Below are 21125 nucleotides of genomic sequence, written 5' to 3' on the forward strand. Positions count from 1 at the left end.
TGTTTACCAGGGCTGTTTTAATAAATCTCGTTTGTGCGATAGCATTGTTTCCATGACAGTGTAAACAATCAGCCGCCATCTTGGCTCCACTCACTGTACTGGTTGCTTCGATCCGACTGATGTTTGACAAGTAGCTCAACCTGTTGTAGGAAAGACCAACACGTAACAAGCCAACATGCCTAAAAAGTCTAAAAAGGGCAAAGGAAAGGGAAAGAAGGGGTAAATCAATTTATGTTTCTGAACTGATTATGATATGAATCTTCAATGTTTATAAACTTCTAGGCCTATTTACTCAGAAAATAATTAGGCGCCATATTTAGTAGCGATATAAGGCTAATATTTTTCAGAATTAGGCCTATTTTTTAATATTAAAGTCCGTCCACCGTGATGTAGTACATGTTTTGTATCCTTTTAATTATTAACCTGAAAACAGGTTTAGTCAGATTAAAACTTTTGGTTGAATGAAAATACCACTAAGCAGCTGTTTAGGCCCATAAATATGCATATTTTATTTGACTGTAGGCCTATAAACCTACACGCCATAAATTATACTCATGTCGTAGGACAAATGTATAGATGGACCAAAAGTATATGCCTGTACCTAAATTGTTAAAAAAAAGACATCGCAAAAGTTAAATGCAGACTCATCATTTTCCAATTTAGAATTTATGTCTACTGACACAACTGTTTATGCAATGACAGGAATATGGTAGGTGTGTAGATGTGTCTAAGGAGGTTGGTACTCTTGCAGAGTATTTTGGATACCTGTGGATTATATATATTTATTACCCATAAAGTTCATAAATATTGTATATGCACTAGTGCAAATATCACTTTATGCGAACCAGTGTATAATTCACGTCATCCAGACGTTGATGTTTCGAATGTTATTGTGACATAAAGGTCGGAATAATATCACACTAGAAACGATTGTTGACTGTTGACTGAAGATTGTTGACATCATGCGACATTGATGGTTTTCTAAGACGACAGTCGTGATCATGTGTTTTTTTTCTAAAGGGGAGCTTAAAACAAATAAGTATTTTTGTTTGTTTTGTTTAAAGCCACACTCAGCAATATTCCAGCTATATAATGGCAGTCTGTCCATAATTGAGTCTGGACCAGACAATCCAGTGATTGACATCATGAGCATCAATAGACACAGTTGGGATACGATGCATCAACTAAGTCAGCGAGCCTGACTGAAACACTTTCAATAAACCAACCTGAAGATCAGTTTGTAATATTTTCCTGACAGCTGTGTATTTCTATTGCAGGAAGAAGGGATCAAAGAAAACAAAGAAGAATGAATCAGTTGTTGCAATTGCAGCTGCAAACTCAAGAGTATGGGAATCAAGGTTGGATGTGGCTGAAAGGTCTAAGCAGGAATTCCGGTAAGTCATGTGTCCTTCAGATACACTGGACTGAAATGACACTCAGATATGCTGTATTGTTTGATAATACCAACCTATCGAACACATGTAGGCTTATCTGATAGAAGTTGATTGATCTGACCTTATGAATAATTTATTGCTATTGGAGGTGAGGTGAGGTGAAATGGGGTTTAACTAGGGCTGGGATGGGTAACTTGGGTACTTGGGTCCGGTGGGCCCTGATTAGGACCCAGGTACCCACAGTACTACCCGGACCCATGGTTAGTTATGTGATATATTGTTTACCAAAAAAAACTCTCTACAGCTCAGTGGTTACACTACAAGTTACTAATGTTCGCATTTCTATCAAACGATGCACCCATTCCTATTGACTTGTAAATTTTTGAGTAAAGATACAGCTAACGTCAACATCAGTGTACGCATCACCTGGGCCTAGATTTTCGAAACGATCGTAGCCCTAAAATTATCGTAAATTTATCGTAAGGAAATTGTAGGCTATCGTAGCATATTTTCGAAACTATCGTAGCCCTAAGATATCTTAAGATTGTCGTAAATCCAAGATAGCCCCATACCTGTCGTAAGTTTATTTTATCTTCATCCAAGATGGCGGCATACTTTTCCATAGATATTTTGCCAAACAATATGTCTGCTTTACGTTCAAACATGGACATTTCATTTTGTAAAACTGAGTGATTCAAATTGACACTTCGAAAAAACGAAGAAAGCATCAAGGATTTCACGTCAAAAATGTTCTTAATCGCGACAGCGATCCACATAACTGTGGAGTCGATAGCTTACAATATATTTCTATCCGAGTCAATGCTGAAGTGTGAAACAACATACCTTTTCGATAATTTGGGAAGGATAAAAACGGAAGGTGTCGGCAGGCTCCAGTAATGACCGTGACCTCATTGATAACTCAGGGGGAGCTAATCTTAGTTCAAACTCTAGTTGAGAGTGGTTTCCCTTTGTATTCGCCTGGGACACCTTGCTCAATGTTACAGTTTTCATAAAGCGCAGAGTTCCGCTGTTATCTTTTCTGGATCGCATTTGTGTCAATGCTTTAGTTTTTATTTTCGCATTTTATTGACTTAACAAGGAAATACATGGGATCAAATATCTGTATACAATATCTAATATTTTTCTTGCAAAAGTAATTGTAATTTATTTCGTTTTAAATTCAATACCTATGTTATCTATATCCTCTTGAAAGACAAATATTTGATAAAAAGTGATTAAAAACTGTCTGTTGAACAAATTTTGACAGCAAAAGTTAAGCACAGATTTTCATATCGACAAATAAAATAAAAAATGGGTTCCCATGCTCGTTCTGGTTCTCATCAACATGTAGCAGTTTGCACATTGTCCAAAATTCACTTTCCAATATATGTTCGCATAAAAAAAGTTTATTGAATGAAATTTACTGATCAATATAAAATACCCATTTTCAACACAATAATCTATGCATTCAATAAACCGGTTTTAAAATTACAAAGTATTTTGCTCCTCAGCCAGATTTAAATCAGACAAATCAGTTTATAAGCTCTACTTAATTTAAAAGGATAGAAAATGACCACATTATATGTATTTTCACGTTAACTTGTGGCGTGTTCCATGAGACAACATAACTTGACAATTCCTAAATTATCTCTCATTGCGAACGAAAATTAGTGTCACTTTTAAATTTTGAAAATAATTATGGATCGAGATAGATACAAAAATAATTTCATCATCTAAATACTAATAGCCTGATATCGTATTTAAGTCCTTGGTTAATTCGTGAAATATATTGGATACATAAGTAACAAAACAAACTTAACAAGCTTAGATTGTTATAAAAACTTGCTTGTGGGTGCCCTGCTTCCTGAACAATTTTTGTTTTGAGTGTTTCAACGTATAATGTTGATGTTTACACTAATATAAACTTGACTTTTGACATAAACACAAAAATATACAGTATACATCACTTAACATCAGACTTGAACACGCATGTTAAATGCTGAACGCATATGCAGTTTGATCAAAGGTCTCGTCATTGTCATTTAGAATAACGTCCCTTACTTTCGTCCTTGACTTTGTACGCGATGTGTTTATATCATACAGTTCACATTTCAATTCTAATAGCTAAAGTGTGGTTACACTACACTTATTGATTATAACATTTATCGGTTTTGAAAAATGCTATTGCATGGCACACGAATGATATTTGTGTTCGGGTAGTCATGGCATCATTTATCATAAGAAAAAAACGTCTACATGTAGGATTGTACAGAATTTCACTCAAATATGTGCATGTTTAACAATGTGACCTGACAATGTGATTATGAATTCCCTGTCACTTATATATGTTGTTGTTATTGTCAGCAGCTGGGAAATCCCCGTGACGTCATTGGGAAACACCCCGCTTTTTCAATCTCTAACACAAATGAGTTCTCTGTCAGAGTTACGATAGGTATCGTAACTCTGAACGATCTGCGACAGGTTTACGATATTTTCGAAAATCTATCTTATCTTAACCTTAAGATATCTTATCTTTGAACGTAAGTAGTTAAGATTTATCTTAGCTAAGATCGTTTCGAAAATCTAGGCCCTGATCATTTGATACATGTCTATAAATAGTTTTAGCCAGGGCTGCGGTAAAACAATTCCAAATCAGACATTTTGTTCCAAACTCTTGAGATCTACAGTGGGTACCCAGGTAGTAAGTTTGTGCGACATGCATGCACATGTGTGTCTGTGTGTCTGTGTGTCTGTCTGTCTGTCTGTCTGTCTGTCTGTGTGTGTCTGTGTCTGTCTGTCTGTGTGTCTGTGTGTCTGTGTGTGTGAAATACTGTTAAAAGCCGTGTTAAACCAAACTCACTCACTCACCTAAATGCCAAGCACCAAACAGGGTAACACTAGTACCATCTTTTAACATCTTTTGGTAGGACGCGGCCAGATATTGAACCCACGACCTTCCACTCTCCAGGTGGATGCCCTACCACTCGGCAACGGAGGTGGTCTATTGTTATTGGACATTTTTTTATTGCTATTGGACAAAAATGTTGCACAGGCAGGGTTATGGGTATCAGAGCCGTCTTACATTCTCTGAGCAGAAGTGCAATAGTGCTCTAGATAAGCTGCATATTTGCATAAAAAACAAAACATATACTGCCATTAACAAATTAAATGTGTGTTGCTTGTGTATAACTATGCATTCAAAATGTACAAAAAAATGGTGCGTAAGTTCCCAAAGTAGGTTTTTCAGTTTGCATGTCTATATTTCTTTACAGATTTTTTAAATTCTGTTGAAGGTTTACACCCAACTTACCATGTTACACAGACTCACACAATTCCCAAACATTAAAATAGTGAAGTCACACCTACATATCTTGTGATTAACTGCAGGATTTGTGTATGCACGTATGTGATGTGCGTGATCATGACAATATTTTGAACATGGTTATGTTTTGTAGGGACAATGCCAAACACTTGATGTTGGAGAATGATGCTCTGCAGACTCAGATGTTACAGACAGAGCAGGACACCATCGATGTCATCACCTACCTCAAGAAACAGGACCAGGACAAGGATACACAGGTACAATTTAGCAAAACACCTGCACATTTCCATTGTCTGTGAAATTGTATGAGTATGGCCCTATATTGCAATGTAGAGGTGGGACGAGTTCAAATTTACTACCCAGATACCCGCAGGAGAGCTCAAGAGTTGGGTACAAAATGTCCGATTAGGAATTGTTTTACTGGACCCTTGGCAAAAGTATTTAGATATACATATAAAACGATTTGGTCATTTATACACTGACCTTGACTAAAGGTGATCTTAACTCAAAACATATGATCCCTGCAGGGTTCACTCTAGGAATTTCTGACATGGGCCCTTTATGTAAAAGCTTTGACTATTCCAGTGGTACGCCCACAGTTGCCCACACAGCACAATGTAGAAATGCCCCATTGTATGTAAAAATGTAGGCCTTTTTTCAAATTTAGGGGCTAAAAGCACAAGGCCCCACCCTAGAATTATCCCTGCCCGTGAAGATCCCGGGTAGAATAGGTCTTCAGCAACCCATGCTTGTCGTAAAAGGCGACTATGCTTGTCATAAGAGGCGACTAATGGGATCAGGTGGACAGGCTCGCTGACATGGTTGTTGCATGTCATCGTATCCCAATTGCGTAGATCGATGCTCATAATGTTAATCACTGGATTGTCTGGCCCAGACTTGAATTTATATACAGACTGCCGTCATATAGCTGTAATGTTGCTGAGTACGTCATTAAACAACAACAACAAACAAAACAAATCAAAACATATAAAAGTCAGAAGAAATGCACATATCGTAAGAAAGATATGCGAACATTCGCGACTTGTAGGCAACCATGTTTTCTCATTAAACAATATATCACCTGACGAACCACGGGTCCTACTCAGTACCCACCTGACCTGAGTACACGAGTTAGCTGTCCCAGCCCTATTGCAATGGTTATTTCAGTCTTGTGATGAGGCTGATGATTTGGTGATGATATGGAAGAATGTTTTTCATGTACATTTGTGTGCCTGTCTCGCAATGGACATCTGTATATTTGAGCTCTGTCATCAGTATGTTGTCTGTATCACAATGTACATTTGTGTGCCTGTATCGCAATGTAGATGTGTATATTTGAGCTCTGTCATCAGTATGTTGTCTGTATCACAATGTACATTTGTGTGCCTGTATCACATTGTACATGTGTATATTTGAGCTCTGTCATCAGTATGTTGTCTGTATCACAATGTACATTTGTGTGCCTGTATCGCAATGTAGATGTGTATATTTGAGCTCTTTCATCAGTATGTTGTCTGTATCACAGTGTACATTTGTGTGCCTGTATCACATTGTACATGTGTATATTTGAGCTCTTTCATCAGTATGTTGTCTGTATCACAATGTACATTTGTGTGCCTGTATCGCAATGTACATGTGTATATTTGAACTCTTTCATCAGTATGTTGTCTGTATCACAATGTACATTTGTGTGCCTGTATCGCATTGTACATGCGTCTATTTGAGCTCTGTCATCAATATGTTTTCTGTATCACAGTGTACATTTGTGTGTCTGTCTCGCAATGGGCATCTGTATATTTGAGCTCTGTCATCAGTATGTTGCTGTATCACAATGTACATTTGTGTGCCTGTATCACATTGTACATGTGTATATTTGAGCTCTGTCATCAGTACATTGTTTATATCGCAATGTACATTTGTGTGCCTGTATCGCAATGTACATGTGTATATTTGAGCTCTTTCATCAGTACATTGTTTATATCACAATGTACATTTGTGTGCCTGTATCGCAATGTACATGTGTATATTTGAGCTCTTTCATCAGTATGTTGTCTGTATCACAATATACATTTGTGTGCCTGTATCACAATGTACATGTGTATATTTGAGCTCTTTCATCAGTATGTTGTCTGTATCACAATGTACATTTGTGTGCCTGTCTCGCAATGGACATCTGTATATTTGAGCTCTTTCATCAGTATGTTGTCTGTATCACAGTGTACATTTGTGTGCCTGTATCACAATTTACATGTGTATATTTGAGCTCTTTCATCAATATGTTGTCTGTATCACAATGTACATTTGTGTGCCTGTATCGCAATGTACATGTGTATATTTGAGCTCTTTCATCAGTATGTTGTCTGTATCACAATGTACGTTTGTGTGCCTGTATCACATTGTACATGTGTATATTTGAGCTCTTTCATCAGTATGTTGTCTGTATCACAATGTACATTTGTGTGTCTGTATCGCAATGTACATGTGTATATTTGAGCTCTGTCATCAGTATGTTGTCTGTATCACAATGTACATTTGTTTGTCTGTATCGCAATGTACATGTGTATATTTGAGCTCTTTCATCAGTATGTTGTCTGTATCACAATGTACATTAGTGTGCCTGTATCACATTGTACATGTGTATATTTGAGCTCTGTCATCAATATGTTGTCTATATTACATTGCTCTTGTGTATGATGTCTATATTGTAGTGTATGTGTATGTCGTGGATAATACAATGTACATGTTTATACCATCTATATCACAATGTAAATAGTTCAGTTGTGTTATGAGTATATCATCTATAGTGAAATGTACATGTATAAATTTCAGCTGGAACGTCTGCAGCAGCAGATGCGAGACATGAAGAAGGAGCACCGTAAGGAGAAGGAGGTGATTGTGGAGGACTTCAGCAAGCAGATAAATGAGTTGGAGGAGAAGTTGGGTGAGAAGATGCGTGAGGTGGAACTCATGCAGTCGGAACTCAAGATGGTCAAGGAGTTCCGCCGGCGCCGTGGTCAGATGCAGAAGGAGTTGGATGAGGTATGTCGGGGGATACAACAACCATGCCTATTGGTCATCTATGTTCGCCTTCATTTCAACTGACCCAGATTCAGACCGAGCTGTGGTGGTGAATGGATCAATTGTCTGATACACTGGATAATCGAGGATGGCACAAGTGTATCTGACTCCGGTGCCGTTAGAGCTTGTGTTACAGAATATTTAGGATGTCTGCTGTTATGACATTTTCTAAATTCACATCTTGAAAGTTTCTGCATCAGTGTGCTCTAATAACATGTCTATCACCCACTTGAACAAAGTGATCTTAGTGCTAAGACAATCGTAAGCCTATGTTTAAGTATGTGAGTTACGATTATCTTAACGCTAACATCGCTTTGTGCAAGTGGGCCCAGGTCAACATTGTTGATTGTCAGTACTATATGTGTGCTCATGAGTTTTCACCAAAGGGGTAAACGTTTAATTCTTCTGACTTTCCTCCCACAATAATCCATGATAATCCTAGGATTCGAGGATTCCACACACATCTTTCCTTCAACTAAAGCTTAGTGTTATAGTTATTTAAAAAAAATATCTACATAGATAAAGTTAAAAAAGTTATACATCCAAGTTGACATCCATAGCATTTTACAGTTAATGTTTATTTGACTAGTCTCCCAGAATCCTCCTCACTGGCGATGGTAGTGGTGATGGAGTATACACATGACTCCTCCTCAGTGGTGATGGTAGTGGTGATGGAGTATACACATGACTCCTCAGCGGTGATGGTAGTGGTGATGGAGTATACACATGACTCCTCCTCAGTGGTGATGGTAATGGTGATGGAGTATACACATGACTCCTCCTCAGTGGTGATGGTAGTGGTGATGGAGTATACACATGACTCCTCCTCAGCGGTGATGGTAGTGGTGATGGAGTATACACATGACTCCTCCTCAGTGGCGATGGTAGTGGTGATGGAGTATACACATGACTCCTCAGTGGTGATGGTAGTGGTGATGGAGTATACACATGACTCCTCCTTAGTGGTGATGGTAGTAGTGATGGAGTATACACATGACTCCTCCTCAGTGGTGATGGTAGTGGTGATGGAGTATACACATGACTCCTCCTCAGCGGTGATGGTAGTGGTGATGGAGTATACACATGACTCCTCCTCAGTGGTGATGGAGTATACACATGACTCCTCCTCAGTGGTGATGGTAGTGGTGATGGAGTATACACATGACTCCTCCTCAGCGGTGATGGTAGTGGTGATGGAGTATACACATGACTCCTCCTCAGTGGTGATGGTAGTGGTGATGGAGTATACACATGACTCCTCCTCAGTGGTGATGGTAGTGGTGATGGAGTATACACATGACTCCTCCTCAGTGGTGATGGTAGTGGTGATGGAGTATACACATGACTCCTCCTCAGTGGTGATGGTAGTGGTGATAAATGTAGGATAAATTTAAATGTTGACCTTTCGTTTCCAGATCAAGGAAGCCATGCACAGCGCCAACAGGGAACATAAGGCTACTCTTGCCAGGATGGAACAGAAATTCTTTGAGGAAAAGGTTAGATATATTTATTTGGTTGGGAGTTTCGACAGGAAGTAACAAATTAAGATAGAGAAAATGTATGTCACAGTGTCACTGTTAACAGTGAGAGACCATGGTGATGTTTTATCATGTATGTACTGAACATTGGCTATGGTTGTTTCAGATGCGCTTGCAACAAGAAGCTAACCAGAAAATAGCTGAACTGGCTGAGAAGGCTCACACAGAGGCGATTTCGTAAGTTGGGGTAGAATCTAGGCAATGCAATCTTTTTAGAAGTATATCAAGGTTTAACAAATGTTATATTTGGGATAACACTTTCTTAGTAAAGTACAGATTCTAGTACTTTTTTGAGTTGAGTCCTATCCGGGATTCGAACCCACACTGCCAGAGTGGGACACCTAATCGCCAGGTTATCTGCCTTAACGAAAGTTAACTACCATAAGAGTTCTTTCCTACAGAACTAAAGCTAATTAGTTCAATGCAGGTATCTACCAGGCCGCCGCCATGTAGCTGTAATATTGCTGATGGCGGCATTATGGTGTACTCACTCACAAACCTCTATAACAACCTTCCATTGTTGTGTTTTATGTCAAAATGCACTGTTGGTCTGTTTCTGTAACGAAGGTTACAACAAAGACACCAAGCATAGTGGTATAGCCAAGGATTTTCATTCAGTGCATTGATTTTAACTTTTCGTTCACAGTTTTAGAACATTCTTGATCCTGCCCTTTTTCCCAGACAGACATTAACATTTTCTCATCTTTCTTTCTTGTAAACATGTTCATAAGATTATTCATAATAATCACTGCATTGAATAATGTTTATACACCATACTCATCCATGAGACTGTGGTGAAAGTATGTCTAGAGTACTTAAAGTCAAATTTGTCATCTGCCACAGTGTAGGTCACAGACTGTTTTGATCTGAAGCTCATGTAAATGTTATAGCCTTGAAGTTGGTTTTTAGAATAATGTCAATCCAACTAGATACGTTTATATGTGTCAAATTAGTAATAGTTAAGCTGGTGGACTCTACCAAGTTATTTCGGTCTCTTATTTTGGTTCTGTAAATCACATTTGATTTTCAAATTTGGCAAATACAGTAAACTGTGGTTATAACGAACTAAAAGGGACCATTAATTTTAGTTTGTTATAACCGTAGTTCGTTATAGGCTCATATACAGACGATATACAGGAAATGGACGGGACCCCAAAACAGTTCATTATATCCATCAGTTTGGTATAAGCGTGTTCGTTATGAACGTAGTTTACTGTAGTTTTTTGTACTTCCTTGCTGCAGTAACCTGGATGAGACAACCAAGTCTGTGTACAAGGAGAATGTGAGACTGACAGAGGCCCTGAACTACCACATGAAGGAGGGGGACATGTTGAAGAAGGAGCGTGAGCGACTCCTAGAGCTGAGTGAGCGGCTCCAGGGAGAGAAGGAGGTCAATGAGCTGATGGTCCAGAACAAGGTGGTGCAGGCAAAACAGCAGAAGGAGGAGATCAAACAGGTGTGCCATGCTGCCCTTATGTCCTTTATGTGATCTCAGGTGCTGCAATTCACTGTATAGAGTTGCATCCCTTAGCTGTGCCAGGATTTGCTCATGAGTATGAATCCCAGAATTGCCCTAATTATGATCCTTGATTTTGTCAGAATGGTACCCATGCTTATGGGTGATAAATATCTAAAGATGTCCCTTCCCCCAGCTAGTGAAGAACTGCTTGTGTGGAGACAGAAGTTGCCATGATTTCATACTTGTCATGACGTCATGATGGACAATGGCTATAACATCACAGTTAGCTAAATTCAGTTGCAGCAATGAAAGCAGCTTGAATCATATAATGCTAAACCAACATGGGTTGCCTGATGAAGGCCGGGATGGTGAAAGCTTGAGACTATGTATAGTTATGTATTTATTTGAATTCCCCTATGGGAATGAACACAAAATAAGTTTTATGTTATTCTAATCATTTTTGTGTGATGCATTTTTCCATCGAATACAGAGCTGGTGTAGAATGTATCAAACAAAATTTTTTTATTTCTCTTTCAGTTAACTGAGAAACAGGAAACGCTTGAACAGTCTCTGAGTCATGTTGTTCGAGAGTTTGAGAGAGAGAAACAATCTCTGGTTGAGACAGCTGAGACTGAGACTGAGGCTGCCAAGGTTGAGCTTGTCAAACTCCAGAGAGTCATTGAGATGAAGACAAGGGAGATGAACAAAGTCAAGAAGCTGGCTAAAAACATTCTGGACCAGCGGACAGAGCTGGAGCGATTCTTCCTGCAAGCCTTGGAGCAAGTGAAAGGAGAGATCGCAGCTAACCAGTGAGTGCGACTACATGTTAGATCTAGTTATAAAATCGAAGAATTAACTGCAGCTAGCACTGTTCCAAATCATCCAATTCATTAATGATTTGTGTTTCAGTTTTCAGCTGAGGAATCAACCATTAAATGCGTGATTATTTTCCACTGGTAAAATTGCATGGTCATTTTAATGAAATTTCTTCTAATTTGGAATTTTGTTGTCAAATCGTCAAACAACATCCTGGCTTTATGAGACCATTTTGATTGCCAATGAGACCGAAATAAAAAAGGCACCCCTGATTTGTCATGATGTTGCCTTGGCCATGACAAAAGTTATTTCAAATACATTTACAAACCCAATCTTCTACCCTTTGTGATCTTGGCCTTCAAACACTGCTCAGTAACTTGACAACGTTATTGGTAGGATTTGTTTCAATATTTCATGGGTGGTTAGCCTACAATATATACATGGGATGATTTGCAGGTAAAATTTGAAATTTCCTATGTTTCATGCTTTATCCCTCCTCATGAATGTATTCTTATTTGTTTATGAGAATAACTCTGTCCCTTCCTTGTTGGTCAAGTCTTTGTATAGGCAGTGCTCTGGTTCATTAATGGCCTGAGTGAATATAATTGGTTTGGTTTCAAATCGTCAAATTCATTCATTAGATTGTGAATGGGTTGTGTATATATAATTTGACGATTATATATCTCAGTTACCATGTTTATCATGTTTATGTTAAAATTTGGAATATTATAAATCAATACATGACTTATTCTATATGCATTGCTAGCTGGGATCAGGTAAGAGGTCAATACTCTCACGGGGCATCTGAATCTTGTCTCATCACTCTGCATCATGTCTGCAAATAATAAAACCAGAAATCATTTATATTGTTCTCCATGTGGGGATTCCAGGTCAGAATAGGTCCCGAGTGCCACAATCTTGCTGTTAAACGCAGCTAAAATAAGCATAGTGTTGTCATGATGTTTGACTGCTGATTCTATGTCAATGTACCATTACGCCATGGATTGTTGCTTATACTATCAACCACTAGTTTGCCTTGCTCTTACACAATTATTGACCGGCAGTCATTTTATGACTGAATATTGCCGACTTCAGCTTATAACAATGATATCACTCATTGATAACCTGTGATATGTAGGTGTTTTTATTAGTTAGACTGAGCATGAAAATTGAAAACTAGCACTGGGGATGTTTCAGAACCCAAAACACTTCAATGCATCAGACTGAGTATATATCTTAGCACTATTTTGTGATTTGTCTTGTAATGTGTTTGGGTATTGTGCACGTGAACACTCTCTTTCCTTACTGTGAAGTCACCTAGAACTGGAACTGTCCACAGTTGTTGAGACACAGCAGTGTATTGTATGGAGTATGTTATACAGGTTTCTACACACAGTCTACACGCTCACCCTTTTTGCAGAATGTGCACTCTATGATAAGGAAATAATATCATCATTACAGAAAGTCATTGTGTTATATTCCTAATTCTAGGTTTTGATTGTTTGGTTTGAAAAGTAATATATGTAATTGCATGTATACAAACACATATTGACATTGGAAGATAATTCATTCTGTTTTTAAGCTACGTTTGGATCAACATAAAACATAATAAAATAAATTCAAGTATTATATAATCAATAAACAAATTGTGCATGTACATTGGCGGTACTTATGTAAACTTTATTTGAACATGAAAAAATCCAAAAGAATTCTATTTAGATTTACTGTTTTTAACATGTTAAGTTCCAAGGACATATGAAAATGTATATAGAGATTCTCACTCAAGTGTCTTTTGATATCAAATATATCAACACTCGTAACCAATAACGTCACAATGGTCTGCAAAGCGTTGTGATGCAATTTCATTGCAGCGATATCTACAGTGTAGATATCGCTTGATCTCACCCAAACGATATCTCCTGTGGGAGCCAGTTTTGGATGATAAAGATTAATACAATACTGCTTTTTCAACTTTGTTCTGACAGTGTTAAGTTTCCAAGTAATTAATATACATTATATAAAATAATAGACAGACAAGAAGGAAAGTATGATGTGTTATTTTAATTGGACAACTTGTTTTCAAAAGATTGGGCATTTAATAGAACAGGGCATTTAATTCATCAAATACCATTCCAAATCAAACACAATCATAGTTTATAGGCTATTATATTGCTCTTTCACCATGATCATATTTAGGCATTTTCAAGGGTTTCCAGGAAAGTAGACAAGTCATGTTGAGCGTCAACACATCAAGTGAATCTTACAGAATTATATGTAACCTTCCCCGTCTCCAGAGCGCAGTACCGGCGTGATGCACAAGCAGCCTATCAGCACCGGATGCTGTTTGCACATGCAGGCAAAGGCAGCTACCCCAAGATCCGAACGTTCACCAAGTCGGACACCAGCACCAACAGTGTGTTCAAGGACCTGGAGGCAGCAGAGAGATTGTGAGTAGCTGGATATAGAGAGAATGTCACATGCATGGGTTTGTCATACTGACTTCATGAAACAAATGTCAACTTTTTGTATTTCACAAGGAAAATACAAGAATTGTGACACATTAGTAGTAACAGGAGTGAATTAACACATGAGTGTAATTATCTTTATTGTCCACACATTATGACAGTTAAGCTTTAGTGAAGAAGCAGAGTGTCTTCTGTATTGAAAACCTTGGAGCAGGCCCCTAGTCAAGTGTCTCACATTGTATGTCAGTTTGGAGGCAAAGCCTGCTACCGTTTTCGACGTAATAAGCGCACAGGGCGCTCTCAAAATTAGAAAAAGGGGGCTCTTATTAGCATGATTAGAATATTATTTTGGAGTTGAGTAATAAATTTCATGGTTTATGCTGACAGCCTGAAATGTTCATATACGACAGATATATTTTTCCAGAATTTAATTGCCCATAATTAAGGTTTCATATAACACACGAGTGCGTATTATACATGAATAAATAAGTCTTTTGTACATTGACCAATCGGAAGGGGTGCTAATTGGGATTGTTCACTAGCCAATATATTAGCAAATATCGCTTATTAGAGCTCGGCGCTTATTACGTCTAATACGGTGTATTCATAAAAATGTATTCACAACATTACTGTCATGAGAAGGACACAGGTGGCCATGTGGACTATGGTGCTATTCCTAGATTAGCTGATCGTCAGTTTGATTCCAAGATTTGTCCTAGCTACATTCCTTGGTTTGTCATCACTAAATTGACACCTGTCTGTTGTACAAAAATGTAAATGTCTGTGTAGTTTTGAGTCTGCCCTTTCAAAACACACATGACACTGAAATAAATGAAATACTGTTTAACAATGTTTACTGTGATGTTAAGCACTGCTCACTTGTTAGTCTCCTTCTGACCTTGATAAACTATGTATGTCAGTCTTGTGATTTCTTATTGGGAGAACATTCTCAGGTTTTAATCAATATGAATTCACTTTGTATTTGCATCTTGCTATTAAAGGAAGGAAATCAAGTAAGTTTGTGTGTGTATATGCATGCTGTTTAGTTAGACTGTTTGATCATGTATTTCATCCTCGATTATCCTATGCATTGAATCCTCATTCTATTATCATGATAATGATAATTACCCTGGACTCATGGAGATGTGATATGCAGGGTAATAGTGGATGCATGTCAGTGTGGTGGATGTATTTTTCAGGAGTCACTATGTTTTAGTCCATTAGTCATTGAAATGTCCAACAGACAGTAATGCTAATTTAATCCCCAACTGTGTTATTGATAATGTGGCCAAATATCACACAAAACATTCCCAGGTAACAATTGTGTTCATGGCTGCGGTGAAGTATAAAGCTTTAAACTAGGTGTTTCCTTTTGATTCACTAAGGTTTAGAAATGTGTTACAGAGATACGATTATCAGAAGGTATTATTAACCAATTAATTTCATATTTAACATGTTATATTTGAGATTATGCTTTCTTAGTAAGATTCAAATTTGTGTACTTTTTGGATGGGGACCCATCCAGGATTTGAACTCATCTCAGAGTAAGACACGTAATCGTCAGCACAGCAAGACAGCGACCTAACCCCCTCAGCCACTGAGGCTTCAACACAAGTGGAAGTTGGACAACAGATAGTCTAGATCACATACTTTGTGTACCCCTTTGATAGTCATACCTGAACTGAATATGTCAAGTTACAAAGACATGCTCTGTTGATGTCAGTATGATGTATGTTACAGGTATGATGTGACGGGGAAGGTTGATATCAGTGACCTCACATGGGAACAGAAGGAAAAAGTGCTCCGCTTCCTCTTTGCCAAAATGAACGGTGCAGAAACCACAACTGACAAAGCGCAGGGCCTGCCAACAATAAAGGGTCAACATATGGAGAGACAGAGTAGCCTCACACAAGCTGATGGGTCAGTATTTGATGTTGTTATGCCTCTATAAGAATCTTGCTATTCCATTGGCTAAAATATACCATGTGACGAAATAATACATTTCAATGTAGACCCCAAGTTATGTGACTGACACTGAGCTTTTTGACTTGGTGTACATAAACATGATAAATATTGACTCATCTGCAAGAAAACAAGATGGCATCTGGTCCTAACATTTAATGGTTCACAGCTAGGTTACTCTAATGAAACAGAGGAGGGTTAAAGGGCTTCATAAACTTTAAACTGAATTTCGGTTTAACAAAACGAATGATTTCTGTTGACGAGGTCAAGATGCAAAAACAAGGACCCTCAGACCCGTCAGTTCCTCGTTTACACATATTGACTTTGGCAAGGCACTGGGTCTTTCTGGACTAAGCAGAACAGAAGTCCCACACCATGGATCTACAGTAGTCACAGCAGAGATTCCCTTTTGATAGTGGACACTGAAATGAAATGCCCACAGCTCTAAATACAAGGGTGCATCACAGGGTTTTACCTTGACTTACAAAAGTAGGGCTCCAGGGCCCACTTGCACAAAGCGATCTTAGCGCTAAGATTATCGTTACTCCAATGCTTTAACATAGGCTTACAATAGTCGTAGCGCTAAGATCGCTTTGTGCAAGTGGGCCCAGGTGACCCCCAATAGTTAATTGAAGGGTCCTTCCAGGCAATATGAGGGTCCTGTAAAGTGAAGGTGACTAAAAAGGATCGGGTGGTCTGACTTGGTTGATGCGTGTCATTTTATTCCTTTTGCGTGGTTCAATGCTCATGATGTTAATCACTGGATTGTCTGGTTCAGACTCAATTATTTACAGACCGCCGTCATATAGCTGGAATATTGCTGAGTGCGGCATTAAACATCAAATAAACAAGCAAAACAAACAAATCCTGTAAAGTAATGAAATGGTATAGTGTACTGTACATTTTAATAAGTACTTTAGAGCATGGAATGAATCAGTGATCATGTAGGCAGTGGTCATGATTGATGGATGAAATGACACCCATAACTGCTCTTGATGCGCTGTAGGTACAATAAACATTATTATGCATCCCTTGCAGTATTTTCTTTTTCTTCATCCATTCTCAACATTTGTCCGTTGCGTAAAACCCTGGCATCATTATAAGGCAAGAACATTTACAGTGAAATGTTGTATCAATAAATTCATTTAACACTGACATAAAAAGGGTTTCATCAATCAAGTGCTTACACATTTACAGTACAAGTTTATAGGCAAAACATGCCAACTATGGTTATTACAAACTAAAATTGGTGGTCCCTTCAAGTTCGTTATAACGGTAGTTTACTGTAAATGGTTATAATTATGAATAGCATGCCCAAAAGATTACCCATACTCAAATATGTGTAAGAAATGTCAAGACACAGATGTCTGTTTAGAAGATATACCTGTGTTTTGAAATTAGAGGTAGTATAACAGATTTATACTCGCTCTGAATTTGATCTAAGACCGAACACTTTAACGTGACAGAATGTATGTATGTCAGGTGCTTGTGTTGCGTGTTTCCACCTCATGTCTTGTGTTGCAGAGACCACAAGGATGCTGATGCTGATGATCTGACCTTCCTCACCCAGGCCAAGGTCGACCTTCCTGGGGACCTCAACCCTCATGCTGTCATCCCACACATCGGGGGCAACCTGGGGATGCTGGTGGAACCACAGGCATCATGATGTGCCAAACTGTCTTCTTGTTTTCTATGTATTTGTTATATCATGAAAATCAAAGCCTTTCTTGATTGATTGAAGGCTGTTTGAAGTCAAAAACTTACTGTCTCAAAGGAGGCATTTTGAAGTCATTACTTCTTGGAACGTGTAGGTTGGGATAGATAGAAATGGTCTAATGTAAAATGTCACATTATTTTTATCCAATTGATTTTGAATTACTACCAAGTTGAATGTTACTAAAGAATCTGGCTTCTGAACACAGGGATTCTGGTAATTCTGAGCAATACCATCTACATGCGATATTGAAGTATGTCCTGGTAACACAGATTTAACCATGTGTTTGCGATATTTTTTTTACAATACGTTTATTTTGTAAATCCATATACCTGCAACCAGCATTGTGTGCTCCAACCATGTCCTTGCCTTCACTATAATGTGCTTTATTGTTGTACTTGTCAGCAAATGTCAGGAAATTGATGCGTGTCAAGGATGTCATGAACAGCTGTCTTCATTGTCATAATACGAAATCAATACCAGCATCTAACCAAAATCGACATCACCTTACTCAGCTGGTTTGAGAATGGCAACTTTGTTTTGTCCACCTGTCCAGGTGATTAAATAGCACAGATAAAAATCAATTTCAAAAACACACAAACTAGTATTCAAGATACTGAAAATGAAATATATGATGATTACTTACAACAGCTGCTGCAAGTGATGACTGTGGATGAAGAAAAATAATATGCTCACTACATTTGACATTTACTGACGAGTTTACTTCCCAACAAAACCAAATGTATTATCCTATCCTTCCAAACCAGTTGTCTCCCCTAGAGTAGCAGATTATGCAAGCTGCATCAAGTACTTGATACTGAGTTGGACCATATTCAGGCCGTGTTATGAGTGAGTGAGTGACTTAAATATAGCCATATAGCAACAGGGGAAAGTTATACATTCATTAAATGCATATACAGTAAAATAGAAGGTTAAATATCACCCATGCTGTATAAAACAAACCAAATGGTTAAAAGTTTAACATATTTTGTCAGAGAGCACAATAGTTATGTTATTCATGGGAACAAATTTACATCTTATGAATATTTTTTTCATATTTTGCCCTTTTTCTAATCTAACATTTCTGTAGAGGGTTAGTAAGGGGCTATGCCACTTTTAGCAATATTTCAGCCCAGAATGGGTTTCATACATTGTACCATTGAGGTTCAATCTTAAATTGATGGTTCACCCAAGCCTTTCTGTAAAAGTATACTTCATTAAACAAGTTACTCATAGCTCGAGCATGTTTACTGACCATACAGCATGGATGTTGAAGTCAGTAGTTCAGGGTAGATCTTAGACTTGATGCAGCTCATGGTATTTGCCCTAGTGGACTGAATGCTCCACCAAAGCCTTTATGTATTATACCTAATGTATTACTCTAACCCCAGTATTCTAGTGTCTTTCTACACTTTACACTGTTTTATAGTCAATATTTTATAAACCTACTTTGTACATACCCTGAATCCTGTCTGTGATAGTGTGGAACCGTGTATTTATTGAAGTCTTAGAACAAAGCAATGACCATCAACTTGCTTGCTAACCCTATCAATGTGATGAAATACTAGTGTTAACATCTTATAGTATTACTCTTGATTTGGCCAGTAGTGTATTAGGTTGGTCATCTTCTTTGTGGAAAAATTCAGAGATATATTTTTTTTATGTTAATATCTTTCCAGTGTCATTTAGTTCTTAAATAAATTAATTTTGTACATAGTTTGTGTATATGTCCAGGACAGAAACGTGTTTGAGCTGATGAAGTATTGTATTGGTAGATGATTAAAGTGTGAAGTCTGTTTTACTTGATTGTGATTTTTTATTTGGTGTAGCTCTTCATGAATGAGTAAATGAGTTGTTCTTCAAACAGTCTTCAGTTATGTCACAGAGTGATCCAAAGTGATGTCAGCCGTAGATGTTAAAACATCACTTTGGTGAAACCAAAGACGTCTTTGGTGAAACCTGGGTATGATGATGATAATCAGGTGGTGAGGTGAGGTGAGGTGAAATGATTGTTCAAGATTGTTGCACTTCTCCAGGCAGAAACTCAACCACTAGACCATGGAGGCGGTCAATGATAATCAGGCTGAAACTAGGATTCAAACCTGAAATCAGTGGATCTAGGTGGGCTAAGGGATGCACAGAATTGAAGCGCTTAAGGGCTACCCACCCTTGAAAGATGAGATCATGCAACACACAAACCAGCTAATGAATTAATAATGCAATGACCAAATGCACAACCCTAAAACAATACAGAAAAGTAACTACAGATCAGTGAATGTGCATGTGCATGTTCTGCATCTGTCACCTCATGAATAGGACAATAATAGCTGGGGGTAGGGGGCTTCTTGGTTGCCAAAACATTGTTGGTTTTGCAACTACATGTATTCAACTGTGAATTTGAAGTCATGCCACTAATGGAACCACATTGTCAGATTGGAAGAAGGAGAATCAATCGGCTGTAGCAAGAGGTCTCAATGTGTCCCAGAGCACCAACTGTATGGCACATCATGTGACCCCCAGGTTGGCCTGACCTCTGGTTACAATGGCTGATTAGGACCACTTCATATGGCAACGTCTTTGGTGACAAAGCATACAAAGGAGTTTTTCTGACGCAACAACATTGTCAAAGTCCACCAATCTGCCAGAGCCTGATATGGAACACTTACGGAACACCAGCAGCATCCAGACTCTGCTACAGCGGTTACAGGCCGGCAAAGCCACATTTCGAAAATAGATAGCCCAAATCGATGTGGCGCTCCCGGCAATGGTTATGGTTGCGTGATTGTATAATGTGGCTCTCACGGCTATGCTGTCAAAACATGCTTTGTGATTCTAACAGGTTACTGTATATAACAAAACAAGTCTTGTTTATTACCTGACCTTTGAGTCATATTTTTTAAAGTTTTTGTATTAGCCCATCGTGCCATACCATGTCGAAAGCTTTAGAGAAGTCTAAGAAGATGCCTGTGGTATATTGTTTATTTAGTTGTCCTGTCTTAATATCTTGTTCTAGTCGGGCGAGCTTATCTAGGGTTGAGCGGCCAGGAGTGAAACTGCTTTGATCTGGGTTTATGATGTTATTTTGGGTTAAGTAATGTTGTAATCTATTTTTAGCCATTGATTCCATTACTTTACATAAGTTTGAAGTTAGGGATATTGGTCTATATGAGTTAGCTTGATTAGCTGGTTTATTAGGTTTAGGGATTGGTATGACTAGGGCCTGTTTCCAGGGAGTAGGAACCTGTCCGTTTAGGTAGATGAGATTGTATAGTTTGAGTAGTGCCTGGAGTAGTTTTAGGGGGAGTTTTTTAATTATTTGGTAAGAAGTTAGGTCTAATCCTGGGGCTGTGCCCTTTTTCCTGTTTTGGATTACATGA

General features: G+C 38.2%; 1 protein-coding gene across 1 annotated transcript; it reads left to right on the top strand.

Moving 5' to 3' along the window:
- Window positions 1-63: 63 nt before the first annotated feature.
- On the top strand, window positions 64-19544 carry LOC124145998 (basal body-orientation factor 1-like). The gene is made up of 11 exons (XM_046516010.2): window positions 64-219; window positions 1278-1394; window positions 4850-4973; window positions 7546-7755; window positions 9210-9290; window positions 9439-9509; window positions 10575-10788; window positions 11329-11600; window positions 13902-14054; window positions 15813-15992; window positions 17559-19544. Exons 1-11 carry the CDS (start codon window positions 176-178, stop codon window positions 17698-17700), a joined length of 1608 nt encoding a protein of 535 aa, XP_046371966.2. The 5' UTR covers window positions 64-175; the 3' UTR covers window positions 17701-19544.
- The last annotated feature ends 1581 nt before the right edge of the window (window positions 19545-21125 follow it).

This window comes from Haliotis rufescens, unplaced genomic scaffold (assembly GCF_023055435.1).
Source record: "Haliotis rufescens isolate VD_foot unplaced genomic scaffold, xgHalRufe1.0.p SCAF_3, whole genome shotgun sequence".
NCBI lineage: Eukaryota > Metazoa > Mollusca > Gastropoda > Lepetellida > Haliotidae > Haliotis > Haliotis rufescens.